Here is an 18,832-nt window from a genome sequence, read left to right as displayed (position 1 = left end):
ACTAAAAATACAAAAAAAAAAAAAAAAATTAGCCAGGTGTGATGACAGGCACCTGTAATCCCAGCTACTCGGGAGGCTGAGGCAGAATTGCTTGAACCTGGGAGGTGGAGGTTGCAGTGAGCCAAGATTGCGCCATTGCACTCCAGTGACAAGAGCAAAACTACGTCTAAAAAAAAAAAAAAAAATTCCAAGAGTTTTAGGAGCTCTGTGCCTGGAACTAAGGACAAAGATCTATTATATTTCTTATTATACCATACCCAAGGAATCCACTGCAGTCCCCTCCCACCCTGCTTTTGCCCCAGGGAGTCACCTGTGCAGCCCGCATCAGTGGGCTCCCTTACTGACCAACTTGGCCGATGGTGAGCACCAGCAGGATATCAGGAGGCAGGAGAGAGAAGTAGGAGTGTCTGTTCCCCGGCTCCCTCCCTGGGAGGTTGCCTCAGCCTGGCTGTGATCCTCTCAAGGGGGCCTATGTCTCTTTCCTTCCAGTTTCAGTAATCTCTCCATCCACTGGTCATAGCTCACAGCAGCCTCCAGCTCCTGGGCTCAAGCGACCCTCCTGCCTCGGCCTCCTGAGTAGCTGAAACTAACAGGCACATACCAGCATGCCAAGCTAATTTTTAAAATTTTTTGTAGAGACAGGGTCTTACTATGTTACCCAGGCTGTTCTCCAATTCCTGGCCTCAAGCAATCCTCTTGCTTCAGCCTCCCAAAGCACTGGGATTACAGACATGAGCAACCATGCCCAGCCTTGGTCACTGTCAAGACTGGGGATTAGGTTCAGGGAGAGGTGAAATGACTTGCTCACAGTGTTAGCCATAGGTCAGAGTTGTACCAGGTAGTTTGGACTCCCCAGACTCCAAACCTCAGGTGAGTGAAGGGAAGCCACATGGTTAGGAAAGACATGGGGAAGACATGGACACCCTTCTCTTGGTTGGAGATGAAATGTCATTTGCAGGTCTCCTGACAGAACAGAACACAAGGGAGGGCAGTGGGTTCAGGTGCTGGGCCAGCTCTCCCCTGCCCACCTCAGGGCAATGACTGTCAGCCTAGTGCCCACCAGCTGCCTCTCGGAGGAGGAACTGTCCACAGGAGCTGGGATCAGGGCCAGCCTCCCCTGACATTGGGTGGAACTCCTCAAGAGTGACTATTGACAAAGATTTTCCTCAGAGTTTTCTAAGCTCTTTTTTTCTTTTCTTTCTTTTTTTTTTTTTTTTTAAAGATAGGGTCTCCCTCTGTTGTCCAGGCTGGAGGGCAGTGGCATGATCATAGCTCACCGCAGCCTAGAACTCCTGGGCTCGAGCTATCCTCCCATCTCAGCCTCACAAGTACCTACAACTACAGGCCCATGGCACTGCGCCCTGTTGAATTTTTTTTTACTTTTTTGTAGATACTGGGTATCGCTATGTTGCTTAGGCTGGTCTCGAACTCTGGGGCTCAAGCAATCCTCCCACCTCAGCCTCTCAAACTGTTCGGATTAGTAGCGTGAGCCACTGCACCCAGTCTTCTGAGCTCTTTTTCAACTAGGTCTCAGCTTTTGGACTTCTGTGTTCATCTCTGCTTTGTTAATTTTAGCAAGTATCCTGCTAAGTTGGTTTAGCTAGAATCCTCATCCTCCACATCTGATCACTCTCAAAATCTAATCGGCCTCCTTATCCTCTGCCATCCTCCACGATGTCTGATTACTCTGGCCTGCCCTCAACAAGAATCCTGTTAGGACAATTTAACCAGAATCCCCCACAAATGCCTGATGATCCTCTTAGTCATTGTGTACCCACTGACCCCACTCTGCTCCTTGGCTATCAGTTCTCGCTTGCCCATGCTGTATTTGAAGTTGAGTCCAATCTTTCTGCCTCAGGGCAGGACCCCATTGCCACAGTCCTTACTACTAGCGCTATGGCCACCTCTTGAATAACATCTTCATTACTGTGCTTTGACAAGTGTCATTGAAGAGTTTTTTGTTTTTGTTTTTGTTTGAGATGGAGTTTTGCTCTTGTTGTCCAGGCTGGAGTGCAATGGCGCGATCTTGGCTCACTGCAACCTCCGCTTCCCGGGTTCAAGTAATTCTCCTGCCTCAGCCTCCCGAGTAGCTGGGATTATAGGCACGCGCCACCATGCCTGGCTAATTTTGTATTTTTAGTAGAGACGGGGTTTCTCCATGTTGGTCACGCTGGTCTTGAACTCCTGACCTCAGGGGATCCACCTGCCTCGGACTCCCAAAGTGCTGAGATTACAGGCGTGAGCCACTGCACTCAGCCTTTTTTTTTTTTTTTTTTTTTTGAGAGGGAGCCTCCTTCTGTCGCCCAGGCTGGACAACGTGGCGAGATCTCAGCTCACTGCAACCTCCGCTTCCTGGGTTCAAGCGATTTTCCTACCTCAGCCTCTGGAGGAGCTGGGATCACAGGCAGGCGCCACATGCCCATCTAATATTTCTATTTTTAGTGGAGACAGGGTTTAATCATGTTGGCCAGGCTGGTCTCGAACTCCTGACCTCAAATGATCCACCTGCCTCAGCCTCTCAAAGTGCTGGGATTACAGGCATGAGCCACCACGCCCAGCCTGAATAACTTTTTCTTTAACAGTTAGAACTTAACACCATTCAGCAGGGTAGGGGAAGCCTCTGAGCCTAGGAAAGTCTCCTTTGTAGGGGCTGGTGATGGCCGTGGGAGGTAAGGTCTGAGAATGCCCTGCCCAGCCCGGGATGGACCCGTCTCTAGTCTGAGTGTGCACTGAAGTGGGTGCTCAAATGCTTGATGAATTAATGAATAAATAAACCAATGCATCACACCTGTAATCCCAGCACTTTGGGAGTCCAAGGCAGGCGGATTACCTGAGGTCAGGAGTTTGAGACCAGCCTGGCTAACATGGTGAAACTCCATTTCTACTACAAATACAAAAAATTAGCCAGGCATGGTGGTGGGTGCCTGTAATCCCAGCTACTCAGGAGGCTGAGGCAGGAGAATCGCTTGAACTCAGGAGGTGGAGGTTGCAGTGAGCCAAGATCGCGCCATTGCACTCCAGCTTGAGCAACAAGAGCAAAACTCTGTCTCAAAAAATAAATAAATAAAAAATAAACCAATGCAGCCAGCTCAGATCTCCCTTTCTAAACTCTCATCCTTTCTTTAAGAGGCTGGGCTGCTATCATTCTTTCTATCCCCACCTCTATCTTCTGCTAGCAAATATTACTTTGGAGAAGTTCTCTCGATGGTCAATTACAGCTCTTGGTTCCCCATAAAGGTGATCACCTGGCCCAGATCTGGCCAATCTGAGCATCCCAGCCTCCTGACCACATTACTGGTCTGGGAGTGGACATGTAATCCAAACCAGCCCCTCAGGCTCTTCCCTGCCTTTCTACATGAGCTAACCTGAAATACTTTTGTTGGTGGGGGGAGTTCTCAGCTGGCAAGAAGTGAATCTGGTCACAGCAGCTCCCCAACTGGGTATGAAAACAAGGCCAAGCTGGGCACGGTGGCTCATGCCTGTAATCCTAGAACTTCAAGAGGCCGAGGTGGGCGGACCACTTCAGCTCAGGAGTTTGAGATCAGCCTGGGCAACATGATGAGACCCCATCTCTACTAAAAAATACAAATAAAATAGCTGGGCTTTGTCGTACATGCCTGTGGTCCCAATTACTTGGGAGGCTGAGGTGGGAGGATTGCTTGAGCGCCTGAGCTCGGGATGGGGCGGAGGTTGCAGTGAGCCGAAATTGTACCACTGCACTCCAGCCTGGGTGACAGAGCAAGACTGTCTCAACAACAACAAAAAAAACAGAGAGAGAGGAAAAACAGAGGCAGGACAGCCACAGTTCTGTCCTGGGGCCTGGTTCTTGCTGCTCTCCCCCAGTGCTGTGTGAAGCCCCACATCCCATCATTCCCAGTTACGTAACTAGGTACTTGCCCTTCTTACTTAAGCAAGTTAAAGGTGGGCTTCTATCACTGGGGCTGAAAGACCTATCCTTTCCACAGACACTCACAGAACATCGGCTCAGGCCAGGCTACCATCAAGTGCCAGAGATTCAAAGATGACTCAGATGCTGAGAGCAAACCAGCGGGAGAGAGGAGATGGACACAAAACAGCCCTCACACAGCCTGAGTGAGGACAGCCTGCACCAAGGGCTGGAGAGGGAAGAAGATTTCAAGAAGGTGGTGGTATCTGGGGTGGGCTTCTACAGGTGGAAGAGAGGGTCCTTCCATGGAAGGAGGCTTAGAGGAAGGACTGTGTCATAGGTATTTGAGGAACTAAACTTAACTTGCTTTGGTATCAGGGCTGGGGGAACAAAGGTGTGAGACAGTGAAACCACGGGGTTCATTTCATCAGGTCTGCCTGCCCTGCTTGCTTTTGGTCAGTTGGCTTTTTAAAATTTCTTCTTCCTTTTTCCATGAAGCTGAGGCCGTGGTAGCTCAAGGCCTCGCCGCTGAACACAGAAACTTAACCTCCACTGGCTACTTTATAAATAACATTGATGAGACCGGGCACGGTGGCTCATGCCTGTAATCCCAGTACTTTGGGAGGCTGACGCAGGCAGATCACCTGAGGTTGGGAGTTCGAGACCAGCCTGACCAACATGGAGAAACCCCATCTCTACTAAAAATACAAAATTAGCTGGCTGTGGTGGCGCATGCCTGTAATCCCAGCTACTCGGAAGGCTGAGGAAGGAGAATCGCTTGAACCTGGGAGGCGGAGGTTGCCGTGAGCCAAGATGGCGCCATTCCACTCCAGCCTGGGCAACAAGAGCAAAACTCCGTCTCAAAAAAAAAAAAAAAAATTCTGAGCAGGGGAGTGACTTGAAGAGATCAAGATTGGGAGAGGCTGAAGGCAAGGAGGCCCAGTGAGGAGGCTGGGCCAGAACTGGGAATGTGGTGGAAACATGGGGAGAAGTGGCTGGATTCCAGAGGTAGTTAGGAAGGACTTGGTGTCCAAGAGACGAAGAGAAGAGTCAAGGCTGACCCCCCATCACTAGGTGGAAGATGGAGTCATCCGCTGAGATTAGGGACTCAGGAGGACATGCAGGTTTGGGGAAGATGTATGCTCAGTTTGAACCTGCAGGAACCTGTGGGCCAACCCAATGGAGACAAATTTGTGGCAGAAAGCGCCACCTAGTGGATGCCTGGCTGAAGCCCCTCGGTGGGCAGCTGTTAGCCAGTACCCACTCAGACAGGGACAGTCGACACAGAGAGGATACATACCGAGGTCGGGGCATTGATGATAGAGAGGTTATAGCCAAACTGAAAAGTCCCACCAATGCCGGCAGCGCAGATGGTCAGGAGCAGGATCCTGCCCTGAATCTGAGGAGAGAGGAGAGAACAGAGTGACCAACAACAGCCTCCACCCCCTCCCTGGACCAGAGCTGCCAATCACAGCATTGCAATTTATTCGAATTAGGCAGTGATGTCTCCACTTTGCAGATAAGGAAAGTGAGGCACAGAGAGAGTTACCTGGGTCACATGGCTGGCAGGTAGCAGAGGAACCCAAGCCTCCTGCTGTGAGTCCAGGACCCCACTTTGCCCTTACCCCACCCATAGCCCCAACATTTCCCTGAGCTGGAGAGCAGTTCCCATCCCTCCTTGTTGGGCTGCCCCTGAGCATGTCGGCTGTGTTGGAGAAGACAGTCCCCTGAGCTGGGGCCCCAGTAGAGTAAAGCTCTGCCTCCAGCAGGACAGGAGCCCCTGACTTGCCCCAGGAAAACTTTCTCCAACAGAGTGGCCAGGCTCCAGGAATCTGGGCTGAGCCTCCTTCTCTTACCTCCCACCAGCATGTTCTGCAATGAGGCTAAGAGAAGAGGCCACATGGACCTGCAGGTGCAAGGACTTTGGGACATATGAGTAGCAGAGAGGCAGCATAAATGGCCCAGGTGCGTGGTCCCTATCCCAGCTCTCCCCTTCCTTCCTCATCCTAAGTCACTTCCTTACCTGGACCTGCAGATAATGAAGCCTACTTCTAGGCTGGGTACACATGAGTCATGCACACTTGGTACGGTACACAAAAGGACAGTGAAACACCCTTAGAGATGGAGGAAGAATTCCCCAAGGCATCCCTGATGCCTCATCCTTTGTAGTTGGGATTTTCAATTTTTTTCTTTTTCTTTTTTTTTTTTTTTGAGACGGAGTCTTGGCCGGGTGCAGTGGCTCACGCCTATAATCCCAGCACTTTGGGAGGCTGAGGAGGGTGGATCACAAGGTCAGAAGTTTAAGACCAGCCTGGCCAAGACGGTGAAACCCCATCTCTACTAAAAATACAAAAATTGGCCGGGAGTGGTGGCTCATGCCTGTAATCCCAGCACTTTGGGAGGCCGAGGTGGGTGGATCACGAGGTCAGGAGATCGAGACCATCCTGGCTAACATGGTGAAATCCCGTCTCTACTAAAAATACAAAAAAAATTAGCCGGGCGAGGTGGCGGGCCCCTATAGTCCCAGCTACTCGGGAGGCTGAGGCAGGAGAATGGCGTGAACCCGGGAGGCTGAGCTTGCAGTGAGCCGAGATCGCGCCACTGCACTCCAGCCTGGGTGACAGAGCGAGACTCCGTCTCAAAAAAAAAAAAATTAGCCGGGCGTGTTGGCAGGCGTCTGTAATCCCAGCTACTCGGGAGGCTGAGGAAGAGAACTGCTTGAACCCGGGAGGTGGAGAGAGAGACGGAGTTTTGCTCTGCCGCCCAGGCTGGAGTGCAATGGTGCAATCTTGGCTCACTGCAATCTCCGCCTCCCAGTTCAAGTGATTCTCCCGCCTCAGCCTCCCGAGTAGCTGGGATTGCAGGCATGCATCACCACATCCAGCTAATTTTTGTATTTTTAGTAGAGACTCCTGACCTCAAGTGACCTGCCCACCTCGGCCTCCAAAGTGCTGAGATTACAGACGTGAGCCACCACACCCGACCTGTAGTTGAGGTCTTCTTAGGGATTCACAAAAGTATTTATCTTTCTCCATTTCTGATTTTTTGTTTTGTTTTTTGAGACAGGGTCTCATTTTGTCACCCAGGCTGGAGTGCAGTGTCACAATCTTGACTCACTGCAGCCTCAACCTCCTGGGCTCAAGTGATCCTCCCACCTCAGCTCCCCAAGTAGCTGGGACTACAGGCACACACCATCATGCTGGGCTAATTTTTTTGTAGAGACGGGATTTCACCATATTGCCCAGGCTGGTTTCAAACTCCTGAGCTCAAGCGATCCACTCGCCTTGGCCTCCCAAAGTGCTGGGATTACAGGCGTGAGCCACCATACCCAGCCCACTCTTTGGTGATTTTTAATTACAAAATGACACGTTTGTTAAGATTTTTGAAAATTCAGTATATATTGAAAGTTCTCCACTCCTCCAAAGGCACAAAAATGAACTCCTTCCCTCAGGTGTTTTCCTAGGTATTTGCAAAGTAGTTGACTTCACAAAAATTGAATCGTTGATATCTTCCCCCCAAAAATACTGCCTTTCTTGTTCTGGCAAATTGTTCTGTAGAATTATATGTATTATTTTTGAAAACTTCGATACAATTTTCATGACAGAAGGATGTTTGGCTAAGGTTTTCTGAAGTTTCCAGAACCTACGGACTATTTATTCATTCATTAGTCAAATACTGAGTGTTGGCCGGATGTGGTGGCCCACACCTGCAATCCCAGCACTTTGGGAGGCCGAGGTGGGCAGATCACTTGAGGTCAGGAGTTCGAGACCAGCCTGGCCAACATGGTAAAACACTGTCTCTACTAAAAATACAAAAATTAGCTGGGCGTAGTGGTGGGCGCCTGTAATCCCAGCTACTCAGAAGGCTGAGGCAGGAGAATTGCTTGAATCCGGGAGGGAGGCGGAGGTTGCAGTCAGCCCAGATCGCACCACTGCACTCCTGCCTGGGCAACAGAGTGAGACTCCATCTCAAAAAAAAAAAAACAAAAAAACTGAAAGTTTATCTCAGCCAGGAAGTGTGCTGGGGGGCAAGATACAGCTGGGAAAGAGACAGCTGTGCTTTCACCATTCAGTGATATACTGCACTGGAGGGTAGGGCAGCAGAGGAAGTGGCTCTGGAGGGCAGAATCCTGCTGAAGGCCTTGCCATAGGTCTGGAGACAGGTTGGTGACAGGGGCCCTGGCTGCCCACAGTTCCAATAAGGCCTAAGTAACTTTCTCTTAGGCTGGAAGCCTTAGGAAGAAGCCAGGTGAGAAACCTGGCATCTGGTCCCATTGAGGCCAAATTACAGCTCCACGGGGGCTGCATGGAAGTGAGAGCTCCCTTAAGACAGCAGATGTGAAGGAAGCAACGAACGCAGTGCTTGATGGCAGCTGAGCTCATGTAGCAGCAGATACTGACAGGTCTCTAAGACTACGGGAAATTGTTGAATTCAATGAGATCATGCATGGAGATTGCCTATACCGTGCCTAGTCATGGTAAGCATTCAGACATTAGCTATGATAGGGACCATTAATTCAGCAAACAAAGATGTATTGCCTCCCTATTATGGTCAATAATCCTGCTGTTATAGGTGTTGGGATACAGCAGTGAACAACAGACAAAATCCATGAGCTGTCAGAGCTTTCCTTCCAGCAGGGAAAGGCAAGCAATCGCAAAATGAACAAGCAAAATATATAGTACATCAGGTGGTGCTACAGAGACTTAAAGCAGTGAAGGGGAGTAGGAAGTGTTTGGACCAGGTGGTTCTATTTTATTTTATTTTATTTTTATTTTTTAGAGACAAGGTCTCGCTACGTCGCCCACGCTGGAGTGCAGTGGTGAGATCCTATTAGATCCCTGCAGCTTCGAACTCCTGGGCTCCAGCGATCCTCCCACCTTAGTTGGTGCTATTTTAAATAGGGCTGTCAAGGAATACAAGCGCAAATCAAGACAAAGGAAGTGAGGGAATGTGCCATGCAAATACCTAAAGAAATCAGTCCAGATTGCGGAGGAACCCATAGAAGTGGTGGGCAGTGCGGCCGCTCTCCTCTGGCTGCGCCCTTTCCCTCTGTGAGGCAGGACGCCAGGTCAGAGCTGAGGGAGCATGAGCAGGAAAAAGGCAGGGGTGACAAACAGTCTCGGGAGGGGGCGAGCGGTCAGGACTGCAGTGCTGCTCGCTGGGGGCTGGGATGCCAGGGTCCAGCAACCTTGCTCTGGCTCACAGGCCGACCCTGGGCGTAAACACCTGCCTATGCACATCTGAGCCTAGCATCTAACGCCACTGTACATACAAGCACGATATTTTTGAACATTTGACGAGTTAGTTAAGCCTCCAAGGTGGCTGCACTTGCGCAGTTCACTCAGGTCCGCAATCCCTCATCTGAAACGCCTGGTCTGGGCAGGTATGAGAATTCAGACCATTCTAGATCGCAGGAGGGCATGGAGCATTCGAAAGAGGGGCCTGAGCGGAAGTCTTGCTGTCCCAGGGAGACCCTGGCTGCCATTAGCAAGCTGTGAGCCGGCCGCCTGCGCGCGGAGGGAAGGGCAGCGCGCGGCACCCAGTGGTGAAAGAGGTGCTAGCGCACGCGCACTGAGCGTTTGAGAGGAGCAAACCAGTCGAGACGAAGCTGCAGGGCAAGCGCAGTGGGTATTGAGAGCGGCCGCACAAGCTGAGGGTTCGCGCAACGCTAACCGGTGGCCGGGACTAAGGCCTGAGACTCAAACGCAGGCGCAGTGAAGGGCAGAGCCGCTAGACTGTCGCGGAGGGCGGCTGAGGCGCATGCGTGGACCCACAGCAGTTTAAGAAGGGCTGGGGGTGCTGGGGAGTTCGCCCCCGCGGGTTGGGGGGGTCGCCGCCGTGGTGAGGGGTTTGCCGCCGCGGGGTTTGTCGCCGCCGCTGGGAGCTCACCTGCGTCCGAGGCCGTAAGGACGGCTCTAGTTCATCCTCCATCCGCCTCTTCCGCAGCACTGAGGCTGAAAAGCCGCTCACTCCTTACTCGGCTAAGCGCCAAGCTCATCTCTGCAGGCCGGAAGGGAGCTCTGGTCCAAGGTCATCTCGGCCAAGCCCCTGCATTCGCCCCCGCAGGTGCCAGCAAGCGACTCTGGTCGCCGCGCTCCCAAGTCCTCCCCCGAAATTCCGGCTCCGGCCCCTCGTCCCCCTCCTTTGCTGCAGTCTCTGGACTAAATGTCTGCGGGTCTATGTCTCTCGCAGGTCGGACCTAAGCCGCAAACCTGCGCGACTCCCTGCGCCGGTCGCCCCTGCCGGCCGCCAGAACCTCGGAGACCCCTGCCCCTGGGCGTTCCCGGGAGGGCCAAGCCCTTGGTTGTGCCCAGATGCACCCCCCACCTACACCCCCCCCCACACACACTTTGGTTCAGGTATCCCTGACCTTTCCCCAGAGGACGGGAAAATTAGGAAAGACCGAAAGATAGACCCACCAGTCTGCGGAGCGCTCTCATCTGTGCGTCCTGGGCAGAGCGAGAGACTCGGCGGAATGCGGGTAGGAGAACCGGTCTCCGGTTGCCGCCAGGGGATCCACTGCGTGAGAGGCAGGTCCGACCTATGGTGGGGACACTTGGAGTTGAGGAACCAGACTCCACTGGACCGGATTCATCTTTTATCCCTCAGGGCTTCGCAGGCCCTGCATGGAGGAATCCAGGAGCTGGACAAAGACCAACTGAAACTAGACTTGCCAAAGATGCTATTTGTGGTCACAGAAACATAGAGCTGGACATGACCTTAGGAAGTCATCTGAGCAAAGACTGTGATGGGCACAGTCTACTGTAGTAGCTCTATTGCTCAGACTTGGTTTTTGTTTGACTTTTGCTGCTCTAAACTTTAATTCCTAAAAACACTGCATTTTTAAGGAAAAACAAAATATTAGCAGTTATCATAAATATTTTATTGCATGCTTTTCGTGCATCTATTAAGATGATCATATGGGTATTCTTTAATCTGTTAATGAGATCAGTTACATCAATAAACTTTCTAATGGTAAACCATTCTTGAATTCTTGGGGTAGACGCAACTTGGTCATAATATTATTGTTATTAATACATTGATAGTTTCAACTGCTGGTATTTAGATAGGTTAATTTTTTTCAAAACAACCATTGCCTTTTCCCCGTTAAAAAATAAGTGGGAAGTGACGGGCACGGTGGCTCACGCCTGTAATCCCAGCACTTTGGGAGGCCGAGGCGGGCGGATCACGAGGTCAGGAGATTGAGACCATCCTGGCTAACACGGTGAAACCCTGTCTCTATTAAAAATACAAAAAATTAGCCGGGCGTGGCGGCACGCGCCTGTAGTCCCAGCTACTGGGAAGGCTGAGGCAGGAGAATGGCGTGAACCCGGGAGGCGGAGCTTGCAGTGAGCTGAGATCGTGCCACTGCACTCCAGTCTGGGTGACAGAGGGACTCCGTCTCAAAAAATAGTAATAATTATAATAATAAATAAGTGGGAAGTGACGGGCTAGTAAATGGTGCTAGGACAATTGGTGATATGCGGAAAAATGAAACTGGACCTCTGTCTCACTTCATATACAAAAGTTATTCCAGGTACACACAAACCTAATGCAAAAACCTAACTTTAAACATTTTAGACTGGACGCAGTAGCTCCCACTTGTGATCCCAGCACTTTGGGAGGCTGAGGCAGGAGGATCACTTGAGTGCATGAGTTCAAGACCAGCCTGGGCAACACGGGCAGACCCCCATCTCTATAAAAAAAAAAAAAAAATGTAAAGCCTGGGCAAGGTGGCTAACGCCTCTAATCCGAGCACTTTGGGAGGCCAAGGCGGGTGGATCACCGGAGGTCAGGAGTTCCAGACCAGCCTGGCCAACATGGCAAGACCCCATCTCTACTAAAAATACAAAAATTAGCTGGGTGTGGTGGTGGGCGCCTGTAATCCCAGCTACTCAGGAGGCTGAGGTAGGAGAGTCACCTGAACACAGGAGACAGAGGTTGCAGTGAGCCAAGATCGCGCCACTGCACTCTAGCCTAAACGACAGAGTGAAACTCCATCTCAAAAAAAAAAAAAAAGGAAATATATAATACTTTTATAACCTCGGGTTAAACAAGGATAAACCATGCAGATTTCTTATGAGGATTTAACCTCATTAAAATTAAAAATCTGTGTGTTAAAAGACACCATTAATGGGCCAGGCACAGTGGTTTACGCCTATAATTCAGGTACTTTGGGAGGCCACGGTGGGCGGATTGCTTGAGCCCAGGAGTTTGAGAACAGCCTGGGCAACATAGCAAAACCCCATCTCTACAAAAATTACAAAAAATTAGCTGGGCATGATGGCTTGAGCCTGTGGTCCCAGCTACCCAGGAGACTGAGGCTCAGGGAGGATTGCTTGAGCCAGGGAAGTCGAGGCTGCAGTAATCGGTGATCACAGCACTGCAGTCCAACCGGGATAACAGACCCTGTCTCAAATAAACAAACAAAAGATGCCATGAAAAGGTGAAACCTGGCCAGGTATGGTGGCTCCAGCCTGTGATCCTCCCACTTTGGGAGGCCAAAGTGGGAGGATCACTTGAGTTCAAGAGTTCGAGACCAGCCCTGGCAACATAGACCATATCTCAATTTTTTAAATAAAAAAATATGCATTTTTTTAAAAAGTTGAAACCTAAAGCTACCAAGCAGAAGAAGGTAACTACAACATATGACCAACACAGTATTAGTATTCAGAATCTATATAGAATACCCATATACCAATAAGGAAAAGAAAATGGGCAAACAGGCTTGGCACGGTGGCTCATGCCTATAATCCCAGCACTTTGGGGGGCCAAGGTTGGGCAGATCGCTTGATCTCAGGAGTTCGAGACCAGCCTGGGAAACATGGTAAAACCCCGTCTCTACCAAAAATGCAAAAAATTAAACCCCATCTCTACCAAAAAATACAAAAAATTAGCTTGGCATGGTGGTTTGGCCTGTAGTCCCAGCTACTTGAGAAGCTGAGGCATGAGGATCACTTGAGCCCAGGAGGCAGAGGTTGCAGTGAGCTGAGATCGTGCCACTACACTCCAACCTGGGCGACAGAGTGAGACTCCGTCTCAAAAAAAAAAAAAGATATCAACAGGGAATTTACAGAAGAGAGAAAACTGAAATGACCAAAAAACTAATTAAAAGCTGCATTAGTAATCAGGAAATGCAAATTAAATCCACATCAGCATATTGGTTCCCACTCAACAGACTAACAGCTTAATTCTGGCAATACCAAGTGGCGGTGTTGATCAGCTGGAACACCCACGTACTATTGATGAAAATATCAATTGGAACTAGGTGTGGTGGCTCATGCCTGTAATCCCAGCACTTTTAGGAGGCCAAAATAGGAGGATCATTTGAGGCTGAAGTTTCAGACCAGCCTGGGCGATGTGGTGAGACCCTGTCTCTATAATTTATTTTTTTTAATTAGCTGGGCACAATGGCACACCACACAGCTGTGGTCCCAGTGACTTAGGAGGTTGAGGTGGGAAAAATCGCTTGAGCCCAGGAGGTCAAGGCTGCAGTGATCCATGTTCACACCACTGCACTCCAGCCTGAGTGACAGAGTAAGACCCTCTCTCAAAAAAGGAAGGAAGGAGGGAAGGAAGGAAAAAAAATGTAAATCAGTACAATGACTCTGGAGAGCAATTTTGGCAGACCAAGAAGTTGAAGTTCACATACCTCTCCCACCCAGCAATTCCACTCCTGAGTTTACCTTGGAGAAACTCTTAATCTCATGCTCAAGAACTGTTCACAAATGCAGCATCGTTTGTGTCATACGAAAACTGGAAACAATGCAAATGTCAATCATGCAAAAAAAGGAGAAATAAGCTGTAGAATACGACAGAATACCACTCGTCAGTGAAAATCAGTGGACTAGACGAGAGGAACAGTATCAACATGTGTGAATCACAACGCTGCATGAAGAAAGTTGCAGAAAGACGCATACACTATTATGCCTATATATTGTTTGGAAATATACAAAACCGTACCTAATATGTGTAGGAATACATGTCTACATAGTAAAAGCCTGGGGGCGAACCTGGGGATAAGTCCCAAATTTAGAACTGGGTTTAACCTTGAATCCAAGACCCTGCCAGACTGGACCCTGACCTGGCCACCATTAACAATACCTGGCTGCCCCTTGATTCTCCCTGAAATGCCTCTTGGATGCCCTAAAGCCACCCCCATCTCGTTGGAGACAGGTCCCCATGTGTGGGCTCCCCAGACATTAATTATTATCCTTTGGCCAGGAAGCTCTAGGTTTCGCCTCAGCAAACATTGACTGGGAGTTTAACCTTGAGCATGTGAAAGTCATAGCTGTATTTGTGGCAGCCTGGTGCTCACACCCGCCCTGTGCAGTGCTAGGTGCAACTACCCATATGTGGATGTCAGCCTCATTTACAAGGGGAGTCCCTGAGGCTCTGTGAGGCCAAGCCGGTGCCCGCACCAGCCCTACAGCCCGGCTGGCAGAGCTGGTCTTCCTCACGTTGCCAAGGGAGGAGCGCAGCTCAAACTAAAAACAATCAATACAGGCCGGGCGCGGTGGCTCATGCCTGTTATCGCAGCACTGTGGAAGGCTGAGGCAGGCGGATCAACTGAGGTCCGCCTGGTGAAACCTCATCTCTACTAAAAATACAAAGATTAGCTGGATGTGTGGTGGGCGCCTGTAATCTTAGCTACTGGGGAGGCTGAGGCAGGAGACTTGCTTGAGCCGGGGAGGCAGAGGTTGCAGTGGGCCAAGATCGTGCCACTAAACTCCAGAGTGGGCGACAGAGCGAAATTCAGTCTCAAAAATAAATAAATAAATATTTAAAAATAAATAAATAAAAACAATCAATCCAGCGAAGCCCGCTGGTGATACTGACTCCCACCCGGCCCGCACCCCGCTCCGGAGCCCACCGGCTCTTCTAGCGGGGTGCCTCCGTGTCCTTGAACTGTCTTAGAAAATGCCTGTTACCCGGGCCTAGGGAGGAAGGGCCCGGCATTGGGGACATCCCAGGGATTCAGTCTCCTGATGGAGACTTTCCCAGCCCTCGGGGAATGAATGGGCTCACCGCGCCCGGGTCCCGCCCCCGTTCAGTTTCTTCCCCTCAGGCTTTTCGGGATTTCCCCGACGCCGCCCAGACCGGCTCCGGCCGCGAGGGGGCGACAGAGCCCGGGCTCTGCGGAACCCGGTACCAGCGATTGCCGCCGACTCGCGAAGGTTCAGTGGTGGCGGTGAAACAAAGGCCTGCGCCCAAGCGCCGCTGGGTAGGGGGCACTTCATCTGGGGGAGGGCTCCTCCCTTTTCTGGACGCCTCTCTGCCCCTCCCCTCAGGGCATAATAGTGTATGGCGTCCTTTCCTGCCAACCTTTCTTCATGGCCAGCCGGTTTTGTGATTCACACATGTTGATACTGTTCCTCTCGTCTAGTCCACTGATTTTCACTGACGAGTGGTATTCTGTCGTATTCTACAGCTTATTTGCCCCTCAGCCCTTGGGCGCTCAAGTCCTGGCCGTTGTACCGTGTTGCAGCCTTCTGCGCCACCTGCCCCGGTGCGATTTCACTTCCCCTGTCCTCACATCCAGCAGTGCGGGGCCAGGTGGGCCTGGACCCTGGGGAGCTGAGAAGCCCGACGCCAGTCCCACCCGGCCTCGGCCCGCCTGCGTGGCTCTCCTCTCTGCTCCATGCGGGGTGGGACAGTTGCCTCCTACCTTGAGCCAAGGCTCAGGCAGCGGCAGGCCCGGTCCACCCCTGGGGGTGAGTGAGGGATGCGGGGCACGGCTGACTGCGGGGACCTAGCGTTCCTGAGTACCTCACTACTAGTGGGCTGAGCAGCTCTAGGCCACCCTGTTGGCCTCTCTGAGCCTCAGTTTCCTTATCTGTCAGTGGGCTTGAGAGCGCTGTAGCACGGAGGACTGCAACGCGGTTCAAGGCTACCCAGAGGCCATTCCTCCCTGCAGCCTTTCCTATTGCCCCCACATGAGTGGGCATCTCTGTCCCACACCAGGAGCCTCCTACGGGGGAGGGGAAGGAGGTCGGGAGGCCTGATGATCACTGAAGCCTCTGCCCCCAGGGTTCAAGCGATTCTCCTGCCTCAGCCTCCTGAGTAGCTGGGATTACAGGCATGAGTCACCATGCCCGGCTAATTTTTGTATTTTTAATAGAGACGGGGTTTCACCATGTTGGCCAGGCTAGTCTGGAACTCCTGACCTCAGGTTATCTGCCCACCTTGGCCTCCCAAAGCACTGCGATTACACGCGAGAGCCACCGCGCCCAGCCAACACAGGGCCTTTTTTGATCCTCCAGTTGTCCCAGACAGACCCTAACCTCAGACGGGTGCACTGAGAGGCTGCAGCCTAGCTGGACAACCCCACTCAAGGTTGGGGACAAGGTGCAGGGGTGCAGAGAGGCAGGTCCTGCAAACTACCCAAAGCCCTGCTTCATCCTCCTCCTCAGGGCTGGCACCCACTCCGGTTCTGGGTCTCATTTCCAGCATAATGGTTCAAAGACAAAGAAAGAAAGAAAACAAACCCCAACCCCACTACCAGCTGGGGCGGCCCCTCCTGGCCACCCTTTGATGTTTGAGGACTGAACAATGGGGCTGATTGCGGATGAGAGATTTGAAGCCATCTTAATTAGAAGGAAAGAATGTCCTCGTGGTCGGCTGTTCTAAAAATACAGCTGTGCCCACATCTGGAGGGAAAGGGTGGGGGCCTGGGAGGTGGGAACGGTGGTTAGGCCAGAGTCTGAAGCACTGATGCCTGCATTCCTTGGGACGAAGGGGGGCCTCTAAGCAGGGCCCCTTGGAAGGGGGTGGGGAGATACCAAAGTAGCCAGTCCGCTGTGGCTGGACCACCTTCTGCTGGTTTGGGATGCGCAAGCAGTGGGACAGGTGTGCCTTCCTGCGTCTGCCCTCACCAAGAAAGCCCTCTGCGTGCCACAGCCTCGGTTTTCTCTTCTCTCCAGTGGGGCAACCAAATTGGTCATTTTTGTTTGCATTTCAAATACTCACTTTGCTACCTAATCTTGCATTTGTTTTGCTTTTTTTTTTTTTTTTCTGTGACAGAGTTTCACTCTTGTTGCCCAGGCTGGAGTGCAATGGCGCGATCTCGGCTCACTGCAACCTCCGCCTCCTGTGTTCAAGCAACTCTCCTGCCTCAGCCTCACGAGTAACTGGGATTACAGGCACCTGCCACCATACCCCACTAATTTTCATAATTTTTGTATTTTTAGTAGAGATAGGGTTTTGCCGTGTTGGCCAGACTGGTCTTGAACTACTGACCTCAGGTGATCTGCCCACCTCGGCCTCCCAACGCGTTGGGATTACAGGCATGAGCCACCGCGCCCGGCTGTTTTGCATTCATTTTCTTTTTTTTTTGAGACGGAGTCTCGCTCTGTCACCCAGGCTGGAGTGCAGTGGCGCAATCTCGCTCACTGCAAGCTGCCTCCCGGGTTCACACCATTCTCCTGCCTCAGCCTCTCCGAGTAGCTGGGACTACAGGCACCCGCCACCACGCCCGGCTAATTTTTTGTATTTTTAGTAGAGACGGGGTTTCACCGTGGTCTCGATCTCCTGATCTCGTGATCCGCCCTCCTCGGCCTCCCAAAGTGCTGGGATTACAAGCGTGAGCCACCGCGCCCGGCCTGCATTCATTTTCTTAAAGAGGCCCCCCAGTCTCATGAAAGTGAAGGGCATTGGAGGGCTGGGTGAGTGTTTGGAGGAGGACGTGGAGGCAGGGGCTCTGGTGGTGTCACTGTGAGAGGATGGGTCACCTGGGTTCTCATCTCAGCCCACTGTTAGGAGCCTCCCATCCCAGTGGCTGGACAATCACCTGTCATGGGGAGCATGCCCCTCACTCATGGGAGCAGGGACTGGCTGCTTGGTGGGGCTATCAGTGGATGCAAGCCAGGTGGGAGATGGGGTGAACCCAGGCCTTTCTTTCTTTTTTTTCTGAGACGGAGTTTCGCTCTTGTTGCCCAGGCTGGAGTCCAGCGGCACGATCTCGGCTCACCGCAACCTCTGCCTCCCATGTTCAAGTGATTCTCCTGCCTCAGCCCCCCAAGGGGTTGGTACTACAGGCATGCGCCACCACGCCAGCTAATTTTGTATTTTTAGTAGAGATGGGTTTCTCCATGTTGGTCAGGTTGCTCTCGAACTCCCGACCTCAGGTGATCTGTCAGCCTCAGACTCCCAAAGTGCTGGGATTACAGGCGTGAGCCACCGCACCCGGCTGAACCCAGGCCTTTCTGAACCTCTCCTTCCACCAGACCCATGGCTCTGAGTCACTAGTCCTGGACAAGGCTTTCCAGATTTGTGGCCTCAGTCCTTAAAGATTAGTGTTGTTTTTGTAGAGATGGAGTGTCACGCTGTTGCCCAGGCTGGCCTCGAACTCCCAGGCTCAAGCAATCCTCCTGCCTCCGCTGGGACTACAGCCACATGCCACTCCACCAGGCTTTTTTGAAGTCAAAGACAGATCTGTCTCAGGTTCTGTCTCTGTGAACTCGTATCCCTGGCCCTGCCATATGGCTGACTCTGCCAAACAGATAATCTGCTTCTCCCCTAACACCGCCCACAGCGCTGAGCCTGAAAATAGCTGAGGTAGGGGAGGGGGAAGCCCCCACCAGATGCTCTGGAGCTCTGTGGTGCTTGGCCGGAGGTGGCTTTGACATTCTGGCAGCGGCCACAGCAGGAAGTGGGAATTCCTGGCAATTGCTCTGGGTCATGACAGTCAGGACACAGGCTCGGGCAGGTCCCACAGCTGGGGGCTGAATGGGGACAGTTTCATCAGCCATGAAGGGTCAGAGACAGTAAAACGAGGCCCAGACAGCAGGCAAGCAGCTCGGGAGTGGAGTCTCGTGTCAGAGACACTCCCTGGGAGCCCAGAGGCTGCAGAAAGTTCTCACCTCCAAATCAGAGTGGAAAAGGGTCTGGGGCTGCACAGTGTTAGCTGGTTGGTGATGCCCCTCACTCCCCTGTGCCCCAGTGATG

General features: G+C 51.8%; 1 protein-coding gene across 5 annotated transcripts in view; it reads right to left on the bottom strand.

Annotated features, from left to right (window-relative positions):
• The window catches only part of SLC2A11 (solute carrier family 2 member 11), a 38,118-nt gene extending 27,402 nt beyond the window's left edge, over positions 1-10,716 (bottom strand). For 4 of the 5 annotated variants that reach the window (XM_030815968.1, XM_003281732.4, XM_030815967.1 and 1 more), the window contains exons 1-3: positions 10,306-10,716; positions 9,776-9,886; positions 5,187-5,285 (exon numbers count right to left, since the gene is read on the bottom strand). In XM_030815968.1, the coding sequence (XP_030671828.1) occupies positions 5,187-5,285; positions 9,776-9,817 (141 nt within the window). In that variant the 5' untranslated portion in view covers positions 9,818-9,886; positions 10,306-10,716. The remainder of the gene's footprint in view (positions 1-5,186; positions 5,286-9,775; positions 9,887-10,305) is intronic. The other variant, XM_003281731.4, reaches the window with a different exon arrangement.
• Between the last annotated feature and the right edge of the window lie 8,116 nt (positions 10,717-18,832).

This window comes from Nomascus leucogenys, chromosome 7b, assembly GCF_006542625.1.
Source record: "Nomascus leucogenys isolate Asia chromosome 7b, Asia_NLE_v1, whole genome shotgun sequence".
Classification (NCBI taxonomy): Eukaryota; Metazoa; Chordata; class Mammalia; order Primates; family Hylobatidae; genus Nomascus; species Nomascus leucogenys.
Note: the sequence above shows the minus strand (reverse complement) of the source record. Positions and strands in the feature narration are given on the sequence as shown.